This window comes from Bidens hawaiensis, unplaced genomic scaffold (assembly GCF_021521415.1).
Source record: "Bidens hawaiensis isolate Kalapana, Puna unplaced genomic scaffold, B.hawaiensis_p1.1 tig00018053_1, whole genome shotgun sequence".
In the NCBI taxonomy this organism is placed as follows: domain Eukaryota; kingdom Viridiplantae; phylum Streptophyta; class Magnoliopsida; order Asterales; family Asteraceae; genus Bidens; species Bidens hawaiensis.
Genome location: NW_027492728.1, coordinates 85,416 through 96,820, shown reverse-complemented (window position 1 = coordinate 96,820; position 11,405 = coordinate 85,416). Strand labels below are relative to the sequence as shown.

General features: G+C 38.2%; 1 protein-coding gene across 1 annotated transcript; it reads right to left on the bottom strand.

The window, feature by feature from the left end:
• Positions 1 to 7,074: 7,074 nt before the first annotated feature.
• On the bottom strand, positions 7,075 to 8,943 carry LOC143555371 (uncharacterized). The gene is made up of 4 exons (XM_077044938.1): positions 8,817 to 8,943; positions 8,058 to 8,714; positions 7,638 to 7,922; positions 7,075 to 7,448 (listed from the first exon to the last, which is right to left on the bottom strand). Exons 1-4 carry the CDS (start codon positions 8,941 to 8,943, stop codon positions 7,075 to 7,077), a joined length of 1,443 nt encoding a protein of 480 aa, XP_076901053.1.
• Between the last annotated feature and the right edge of the window lie 2,462 nt (positions 8,944 to 11,405).

Genomic DNA, 11,405 nt, shown 5'->3' with positions numbered 1-11,405 from the left:
AGTCCAAAAATTAAGATTCCCGACTTTCTGAAAACTAGATTCAAAATACGTGTTCTTAGAATCATAAATCGACCAAAAACACAAAAGTATCATCAAGTTATTCACTATACAATCCAAGACACAAAGTCTGCCAGCAAGCAGATTCAAACCACAATCCACTAAAAATCATAATTTTTACATCCTTATTGTGACATTCGTGACAAAACGAGGTATACTATATTCACTACGTAACAAGTAAACGATAAATCGGTTAATTCGTAGTGCTTAAACGAGTAACCGACCGAAACTAATTATGACCCGTATATATATACTGAGGGGTCATATACGAGTTGTAGATATATTGTAGAGGTTAACATATTGATATTTAGGCCCCAGTACGTTTAAAACTCTTTAAACGAAAAAGGTTTCATTTATTGATACGCTATAAGTTTAAACACAATCGTTAACATCAAAACGAACATTGTAGCATCCGTTAAGCTGAAAAAGATTTATAAAACACTTATATGACATGTTCTAGGTAATCCGTGAAAATATTTTGGATTTTTACAACAAGTCAGTATGTTTTTCTTATTTTACAAAAAGAAGCTGAAAAACACTCGTTTTCGCGTTGGTTTTCGCACTCAAACTAGTTTTCTTGCGAAAAACCAAACCCGAACTAAATTTTAGACCGACGTTTGCGTATGGCACGAATACCGAGGAACCATTGGGCCAAATAGGAGGCCCAATGGGCCCTTAATGTTTCCTGTCACAACTTGGGGGGGACCCCTTTTGATTAGCTTGTTAAATAAGCTAAGGAAAAAGATATTTTCTCATTCCAAACACCAACCAACTCAATATCCAGCTGATCATCTTCATTTCTTGTCCAAAACCCTAAAGGTAAACATTAAATTCATGAAGATTTCAAGCTTGTTTAGTAAGATTTAAACATAGAAAATTAGTTCTTGATTAGTATTAAACATGTTTAACCATCCAAAAACCATAAAAATCAAGTAAAATCATGTTTTGATGTTAAACATGTCTAAAAAGCAGAAAAATATTGATTTTTGGTCAAAAACACGGATTAGAACATGAATACAACGTTTTTACGGTTTGAAAGTTCGGTTTGATACCAAAACCGAAACCCTAGTTAACAAGGCTGTTCAATGGATGATTTATGCTTGGTTTGATGTTATATGATATGTAGATACACTGAGTTTTCAACCCGAGACCCGAAAAGTCGTTTAAGCTAGCAAAACTCATCGAAAACCGACAAGGTAAACCCGTAACACTCGTTTAAGGGCTGTTTAGTATTAGGTTGTGACGTGCTTGTTGTTAGCTTGTGACAATTTTCAGGGACATTATGGATCATATAAATGAGTCCCTGTTCAAATTTGGTAATTTTTCGATAAACGGAAAATATTTGGTGAATTTATTTCCGTTTATGAGCGTGTATTTGGGAAAAATATCTAAACATATTGAAAAATTATGAAATTTGGTTTTGGAGATTAATATGTGATGGTAAGATCACTGGTAAAGTTTGGGGATCATTGAAAATGCCTAAGTATGGTTTGTGCAATTATGATTTAACCAAATTTTAACAGCCAAAAAACGCACAAAAAGGCATTTTGTCAAAAGAGTTAGGTTCTGGAGATTTTGCAGGGGCTATGTAATAACATTGAGGCCATTTGTAAAAATTATCAGATTTTTCTAAGGTCGTTTGATATAAACGGGCCATTTATTACACGATTATAACCTATTAAATGAATTTTTATAAATAAATATTTAATCATAAAATTTCTGAAAATATTTTTATAAAATTCTCCATATTTTAATGTATTTTTACAAAAATTTACATAATTTATATATAAGTACATATTTAGTTATGATTAATCGAAGATTTAAATTATTATTGTTTTAACGAAACCGGCAGTTTGATGTTTAACGGACTGACTGGTACGTCAAAATATCAAAAGTGGTCAAATATTGTATTTTTGGATTAAATTGATAAAAACGAACTTTTTACGAGAATTCCGGACAATTCGGGTGGATTGTACGCGTCTTGTATAATCAAACCCGTGTGAAAACGGAAACGAACCTTGCGATCAATCCAGATACCGAAACCTTAAAATTCTTTTTTAAATTAAATCATTTTATCAATAAATATGTTTACTTAAATTTTTATGATCTTACCTATTCCCTAAACGCGTAAACGATCAACTTGGCTAGGCTCGGAAAACGGTAAAACCGAGTCAAATCTGATTTTAAGTATTTCACAGTATATAACGTCACAATCTAAGACTATGGTCATGTTTTGGGCCTAACAGCTATAACCATACTAGTTATATAGCCCAATTTGGTTTAAACACTGTACTAGTATTAACAGTACGATACCGATTATAGGATACGAGTTATAATCGAGGCATAACACTTATTGACGTATATTACCTGCTCGAACTACAATAAGGTGAGTTTCACGACCCCACTTTCTAAACTGTTTTAAGAACTTTTGGGGTGGAAAGCATGTTTGTATATACTTATATACTTGAAAACGTGTGATGATTTGAATTATCTAAGTACTAACACTTGAAAGTCCCCACAAACACAAGTGATTAACTTCGTGCCGGTGACGTGTGGATAGTACTATCGGTTTGACAAACCCAACTGACAGGGCCGGTGGGGTATGCCAGAACATGTTAACCCAGTTGCACATTGTCATTTAAACTTATTACATACTGCTATGTGGTGTTAGACATAGTACATACTTGGGGCAAAGTGGCTGTTAAATGCCAACGGGAGTGCATGGGCAGGGGTGGCCATGTGTTTTAGCTCGTTTCGGTTTCACTTGTGGCTTAGTATAATACATCATACACATACATGTATACATACACACTGTAAACTTTACGAACTCGTATACTGATTTCGTTGATACTCGTGAAACTTGAAACTCACCAACTAGACGTAGTTGACCCGTTTTAACATGCTTTTCAGGTAAGCCGAAGTTGGAATGATTTGCTTACGTGCTTGGTGTTAGAAGGAAAGTTGAATAGTTATGAATAGATGCAAATACGTAGTAATGAATAAGAAGCCCGTGAACTGGTTATGTGATTTTCATCTAGTTTGTAAACTTAGTACCTACCAATGTAATATGATGTAAATTAGTTTGTTGAATTTCTTTATAAACAATGTGGTTGATACCAGTGTTATCTGTTACATTCCCGTATTACGCTTCCGCAACTACCTAGTCGGGGTGTGACACTTATGATTCTAAATCATCAAAGAACATTCTTACTCAATCAAATTTCATGTCTTACTATTATCCATTTGATTTCATAAGAAAAGTAAAAAAAAAAACAATTATATTTATAAAAGACTCAAAATACTAGACCAAAATACATACAAATTCTTTTGACTCATCAAACTTTGATCATCCCCTTTTATGATCCAAATCATTCGGATACAAGGTTCATATGTATACAACAAAACATAAATACCTACCCTCTTGATTGATCCAAATGTTTACTTCCCTTGCTTCCCAATAATCACCAAACCTTTTGTGTATGAAGATGATATTGAAAGAGAGTGTTTGCAAAACAAAATGAGAGTGTGTGTGTGTGGGTGTGGTTCACGGCCAAAGAGAGAGAGAAGGGAAATAGAAAGCTTTGGAAAATCAATAGTTTGTAACCTCTTTTGTATTAACAATCCTTTATTATAGATTTAATGAAAATAATACCTTAGGTTAGTTTTATTAATCCATATGTGACATGTTACTTATCTTATAAAACATATCCTATGTAGTATAATCTAAGGTTCCATATAAAATGTAACATGACATATAATGTAACTTGTTTAATCACCTAGTTTTCTTATAAATCACATAATCATGTAACAACTATAATATAACATATTAATCACATAGCACATTATAATTGTCATATACAGTACATGCTACATAACATGTTTATCATAACATGTATGACGAGTTTATTATTCTAGTTATAATTAGCCACTTATTCTTGTTTAAGTCACCAATGACACATTAACTTAAATGTACGCATACATGACCCCACATGTATAAGAGTTCATTAACATAGTTAACAGAACTAACTGAGTTTACAGACATAGTCAACAAGATTTAACTGTGTTTAGTTAACGAAGTTAACCTGAAATTTGGCAGTTGTCACATCATCCCCTTGTTAAAAGAATTTTCGTCCCGAAAATTGTAAAATGTCGCTCAAGGACTGGAAAGGAAAGAGAGGAAAAAAAAATAAAAAAAAAATTTTAGACTGTCACATCATCCCCTTGTTAAAATAAATTTTGTCTCGAAATTTAGATCGTACCTAAGGTTTATCATTGGGTTTGAATAAGTGAGGATACTTTTCTTTCATCTGATCCTCGCGCTCCCACGTGAACTCCGGTCCACGTCTCGAGTTCCAACGAACACGAACAATAGGGGTTTTGTTGTGTCTTCGGGTTTTTTACTTCCCTATCCATAATCTCAACAGGTTCCTCCACGAAGTGTAACTTTTTATCAATTTCTAATTCCTCTAAAGGAACTATGAGAGTTTCGTCTGCCAAACACTTCTTAAGATTCGTCACATGGAAAACGTTGTGTACTCCACTAAGTTGTTTTGGTAATTCCAATTTGTATGCAACAGGGCCAAGTCGTTTAATAATTTCGAATGGTCCTACATAGTGCGGATTTAGTTTTCCACGTTTCCCAAAACGTATAACACCTTTCCAAGGTGACACTTTCAAAAGTACTCTGTCTCAAACTTCAAATTCTAGAGGTTTCCTACGTTTATCAGCGTATCTCTTTTGTCGATCTCGGGCTGCTGCCATACGATTTCTGATTTGCACAATTCGTTCATTCGTTTCATGGACTATCTCGGGTCCAGTTAGCTGACTTTCACCGACTCCTGCCCAGCAGAGTGGTGATCGATACTTTTGCCCATACAGAGCTTCGAAAGGTGCCGCTTTTATAGTCGTGTGGTAACTATTATTATAGGAGAACTCAACTAAAGGTAAGTGAGTTTCCCAATTCTTACCGAAATCGATGACGCAAGCTCTAAGCATATCCTCCAAGGTTTGTATAGTTCGTTCACTCTGACCATCAGTCTGCAGATGGTAAGCTGTACTCATATCTAGGCGTGTTCCCAACGCCTTTTGTAATGACTGCCCAAAATTTGAAGTAAATCTAGCATCTCGGTCGGTAATAATCGAAATTGGTACTCCATGACGAGCGACAATTTCCTTAATATATATCCGAGCTAACCTATCCATCTTATCGGTCTCGCGGATAGTTAGAAAATGTGCTAACTTTGTCAGGCGATCCACTATTACCCAAATAGTATCCTATCCACTAGGAGTCTTAGGTAATTTGGTTATGAAATCCATGGATATTTGTTCCCATTTACCCATTGGGATTACTGGTTGCTGAAGCAAACAAGATGGTTTTCTATACTCAACCTTTACCTTAGCACATGTCAAGCACCTTGCTACATAGTTAGCAATTTCTTCTTTCATGCCAGGCAACCAGTAGAGTTCTCGTAAGTCCTGGTACATCTTATCTGAACCTGGGTGTACAGAATACCGAGATTTGTGTGCCTCATCCATAACCAATTCACGCAAATTCCCATAGCGAGGTACCCAAATCCGGCCGTTGTAATACCGAATTCCATCGGATTTGACTTCGGACTTTCCATTGATTCCACGCAAGGCTTCGAAATCAAAATTCTCTGCTTTTAAGGCTTCAATCTGAGCCTCTCGAATTTTGTCCGGCAATCCTGTATGTATAGTTAACTGCAATGCTCGAACTCTTCGTGGCTTTGGGTTTTCCTTACGACTTAAAGCGTCAGCTACCACATTAGCTTTTCCTGGATGATACTTAATAGCACACTCACAGTCGTTGAGAAGTTCGACCCATCTCCTTTGCCTCATATTGAGCTCTTTCTGCTCGAATATATGCTGAAGACTCTTATGGTCAGTGTAGATGGTACACTTTGCTCCATAGAGATAATGTCTCCAAATCTTTAGTGCGAAGACAACAACTCCTAATTCCAAATCGTGAGTCGTATAATTTCGCTCGTGGACTTTCAATTGTCTAGAAGCATACACTATAACTTTCTCGCGTTGCATAAGTACACATCCAAGACCTTGGATGGAAGCGTCACAATATACAACAAAATCATCGACTCCATCTGGTAAGGATAGAATCGGTGCGCTACAAAGTTTTTGCTTAAGCGTTTGAAATGCTGCTTCCTGCTCCTCTCCCCACTTGTACGAAATGCCTTTTTGGGTCAGAGCAGTGAGTGGTTGTGCGATCTTTGAGAATCCTTCAATGAATCTCCGATAATAACCAGCCAAACCAAGAAATTGGCGAATCTCGGTCGGCGTTCTTGGGATCGGCCAATCCTTAATGGACTCAATCTTAGCTGGGTCAACATGAATGCCCTTCTCGTTAACCACATGACCTAAGAATTGAACCTCTCGGATCCAAAACTCGCATTTAGAAAACTTTGCGAACAGTTGCACTTTCCTCAGAAGTTCCAAAATCAACCGTAAGTGTCGTTCATGATCCTCCTTAGTCTTTGAGTATATCAAGATATCGTCAATAAACACAATGACAAACTTATCTAGATACGGTTTACAAACGCGATTCATGAGATCCATGAATACTGCGGGTGCGTTCGTTAACCCAAATGGTATAACCGCAAACTCATAGTGACCATAACGAGTGCGAAATGCCGTCTTTGATATGTCCTCCTCCCGAACTCTGAGTTGATGATAACCCGATCTAAGATCAATTTTCGAATAATAACCAGATCCTTGCAACTGGTCAAAGAGATCATCAATATAGGGTAAAGGGTATCGGTTCTTGATCGTAACCTTGTTAAGCTCTCTGTAGTCGATACACATCCGAAAAGTTCCATCCTTCTTCTTTACGAATAGCACAGAAGCTCCCCATGGTGATGAACTCGGACGAATAAAATCCTTGTCTAACAAGCCCTTCAATTGTTTCGACAATTCCTCCAACTGACTAGGAGCGAGTCGATAGGGTGCGCGAGCAATAGGAGTTTCTCCCGGGGTTAATTCGACCTAAAACTCGACCTGTCTGTGAGGCGGAAGACCAGGTAGGTCTTCAGGAAATACCTCAGGAAAATCTCTGACGACAGGAATATCCTCGATTCGCTTCTCTTCCGTCCTTGTGTCTGACACCATCGCCAAAACTGCTAAGTGTCCCTTACGTAACAACTTTTGAGCTCTTAACATCGAGATAACACCTATGGCAGTACCGCCTTCTTCTCCTTGAATAGTCAGAACTTCTCCATTAGCGACTGGGATACGAACTACTTTCTCATGACAACCTACTGCTGCTTGATGCGCGGACAACCAATCCATACCAATGACCACGTCAAAACTACCGAGTTCAATTGATATAAGGTCAATGTCGAACGTATGAGTAGACAATACTAATTTTCATTCCTTAAGAATCCGGGATACCTCAACGGTTTTCCCGTTGGCGAGTTCAATTAAATAGTTCGAATCTAAACTTGATGGGTTGTGTTCTATTAGTTTACAAAACTTAGTAGAAATAAAACTTTTATCTACCCCGGTGTCAAATAAGGTTAGGGCAGGACGCCCATTCAACATAAATTTACCATTAACAGTAGAAGAATCGGATAGAGCCTGACCTGATCCGATCACGAATGCCCTTCCTTTTCCTTCTCCACAGGAGTTGCCATTTCCACCATTGTTGTCTTTACCAGTGTTGTTGTTCACACCATTGTTCTTATTCTTGAGCTTCGGACAATCTGGCCTGAAATGTCCTTCTTTTCCACACTCATAACATTTCTTTGATTTCTCTTGAGCTTGTGGTTGCTTATTCTTAAGTTCTCCCTGACAAACTCTTGCTTCATGACCCGGCTTTCCACAACGCTGACAAGCTGCTTTTTCACATTGTCCAACGTGATGCAGATTGCACTTGTTACATCTAGGGTGTCGGCCCTAATAACCCCCGTGATTCTGGTTAGGGTTAAAGTGATTGTTGTTCTGGGTAGGTTTGAATCGTTTGTTCTGACAATGTTGAGTGTTGTTTGAATATGGTTCTTTTTTCGCATAACTGTGGTTGTTGTTGTTCTCCCACTTACGTTTGTTTTCACTTGATCCTGCAGTCGATTTCTTTGTTGGTAATGCCCCTTGCTTGATAGCTTGTTCGGTTAGTTTATGAGCTAAACGAATAGCTTCTTGAATCGTAGTCGGCCTAGATGAAGTTACCATTCCCTGAATCTGTGGTACTAGACCATCAATATACTTCTCAATCCTCTTGTAGGCATGATTCACCATTTGTGGGCACAAAACAGCAAGTTCATGCGATCGGTTTGTATAAGTTTCAACTTCTGAACCATCCATGCGAAGATTCCAAAATTCCTGTTCTAGCTTCTGCACTTCATCTCTCGGGCTATACTCCTCTTTCAGCAGTTCAGTAAACTCAGCCCAAGTCAAAGCGTTGGCCGCATCAAGTCCCATTGTTTGCACCTGGGAACTCCACCAGGTAAGGGCTACTTTTTCTAAAGTCCCAGTAGCAAACTTTACTTTACTCTCGTTCGGGCAGTTGCACATAGAGAACACAGACTCTGCTTTCTCTATCCAATGTAGCAACCCAACTGCTCCTTCCAAACCAGAAAAAGCATGCGGCTTACAGTCCATGAAGTTTTTGAAAGTACAACCGGCTTGACCTGAATTAAAGTAGAGGTACACTTAAGTTTCTATATTTGTGGATATGATCACTTAAGTAGTACATTTGTCTGATTCTTGACAAATAGGTATGGGATTTTTACCTCCCCGTGGTTGTCCTTGAGCCTGAGCCGCGGCCATCGCAGCCGTAATATGCTCATTAATTAGCGCTGCCAACTCGGCTGGGGTCAAGTTAAGGTTTCCACCACCACGTCCGCCACGACCAGACATAATTCTTCACATTCACAGAATACAATAATGTTAATACCTCTAATACCAACCATTATTCTTGTATAAAGTAAATGGCATGCAATCATATAACCACAATATAATAAATTTAGACAATAATACTTGAATAAATAACTTGTAAAAACCGTTTACAAAGTAATTAAGTTCAAATACCAAAATCCAAAAAGTATTAGTTGGATGGGAACAACCCTCCATATCTAGGTTTATGAACTAAGCATGAGAGAAAAAAAAAATCCTTCCATCATCAGTGAGTCACCCCAGACCCAGCACTATCAGCTGGCCCTTCTTCAGGGTCCTCCTCCGGTTCCTCTTCAGGATCCTCTTTAGGGTCCTCTTCAGGTCCATGCTGCTCCTTCAACTCTCTAATCCGATCAACTGCCAGACCCAGATGGCCTGTCAAATGCTGCACTTTACTAACTAGTTCAGCAACCTCAGTTCTCACCTTGTGAAAAGCTCGTACCATCCCACGATGGTATTCCCCAAGTTGTCTGTTCCTATTTGTCAGTTCTAAAATCCTGATCTTAGCCATATCTAAGTCTTTCCTCAAGTAATATATCCCTAAACTGTTTTCTTCCATTTGATTACGCTGGCGTTCCGACGAAGACACCACAACAGCCATAACTTGCAATTCATGACACGGAAGTACAGGAAGAGTAGGCTCAGCAGTTGGATCATTAGGTAATGAAGGGTTAGTCAAACTAGGCATAGGTGGGACATGCTCCTTCAAGAGGAGACTAGAAACATAGTTCGGGTACCAGTCCCATGTCATCTGTCTCCTAAGCGAGCGTTCGAGAGATGATTCACCTAAAGACGTTGCTCCCTCCGGTAATTCGATACGGTGCATCTTCCTCCCTACTGACAAAGGCGATGAAGGATGAGTTGGTGACAATGGTTCGTCATTTTCGGTGACAGGTTCCTTTTCATGAGCACGATCGGGGTTGGATGATGACATACTTCAACATTGGCGGGTGCACCAATAAGTACCCAATATGTGTGTGTTGTAACTATCTTAACAAGTAAAGTCATAGTTAGGAATGCAATCTAGTTCACTTATCACTAACTAGATTGCAACTTGGTTCACAATAACTAATGGCTCTGATACCAATCTATCACACCCTCAATTTCCACATGCGGGGTTTTACCGCGAGGCGCGTGACAAACCAGGATCTCAATCATTAGTTACAACAAACAACGTCTAAATATTTTAAAATGCTTTATTGCCCCATATTTGGGAAACCATTCAGAGTTAATGTCTTAAGGTTTTAATATGCGGAAGCATAACATAACGGGAAACATCCCTAAACAAAACCAAATAGTATAAGGCGCTCAAAACATGCACAAGCCATAACATTATTAAATAAAAGATTCCAACTTAAGATGCAATGTCTATTGGTGATCATGAATGCAACTCCTATCCTTGCACTATCAGTGACCTGAGAAAGACATGCTAAAACGGGTCAACACGACGGTTGGTGAGTTCACAGTTTGAGTTTAAAAACAAGTTTGTCAAACAACCATTTAGTAAGTAAACAGTGTAGTAGTAAAGCATGGATAATGTACGGATAATGTATGCATTAGTAATACCGCTAGTTAATTACTCTAGCAATCATGTTACATTAGTGTGTTTTCCATTGTGACCGAGGCTGACATGTTAGTTTTGTTTGCCACCCACGGAGTCTAATATAAGACTAGTGCATATTGCGTTCCTAGTAGATGAAACGCCCGGCGACTCCCTCAACCGAGAGCCCCGAGGGGGTTCGTCAAACCCAGTATTACTACCTTTCATTACCGAGCCAATGTACAATTGTTAACGGTCCAATGTGCATGGGGGACTTCAGTTTAAGTTCAATATGTATACATGAGGTATTAAAAAGTCTACAATTATCCAAAAAGTTTGTATGTTGCATGCTTTCCCCCAAAAAGCTACAATTATCAAATATTCGCTCAGTCTCCGTTGTTGTTATAGGCGTGCCCTAAAGTTTCATTTTATAGGCCTACCCTGACACCTGACTTTCCTTCTAGAAACCCTAATGATTGATACTAAACATATTCAAACATATTACAAAAGTTAATAAATGTAAAACAGGTCTTCGAGTAAGTTTTGCAGCTTTTGTCTTTACCGAGCAGACATGATAACTATAAAGTGTGCTGGGGAACAGTTCTCCTAGTAAGCTTTACTTAGAATATTTTCCTTAGAAGATATTCATCAAGCAGACTTCAATCTTCCTGATAATATCAAACTTTGCTCGATATATATCGTACAAGCAAACTTGTTCTTCAGAGATCCTTTCAACCTGTTGTTACTTAAATTATTTGAACAACTTCAAGTGTGCTGGTGACACTGTAGCTTGCTCGAGGTTGAACCTTTCTCGTTAGAAGTCCTTAAGTAATTTCTTCATCAACTTCCTTCAAGCTTGCTGGGACCACTGTTTATTATGAATAAA

Excerpts from the sequence above, each read along its gene's own strand:
- LOC143555371 (XM_077044938.1), bottom strand. The coding sequence starts at position 8,943 with ATGTCTGGTCGTGGCGGACGTGGTGGTGGAAACCTTAACTTGACCCCA. Across the intron at positions 8,715-8,816 it reads TCAAGGACAACCACGGGGAG|GTCAAGCCGGTTGTACTTTC; the intron begins GTAAAAATCCCA and ends ACTTTAATTCAG. Across the intron at positions 7,449-7,637 it reads CGATTCTTCTACTGTTAATG|TATTGTCTACTCATACGTTC; the intron begins GTAAATTTATGT and ends AATGAAAATTAG.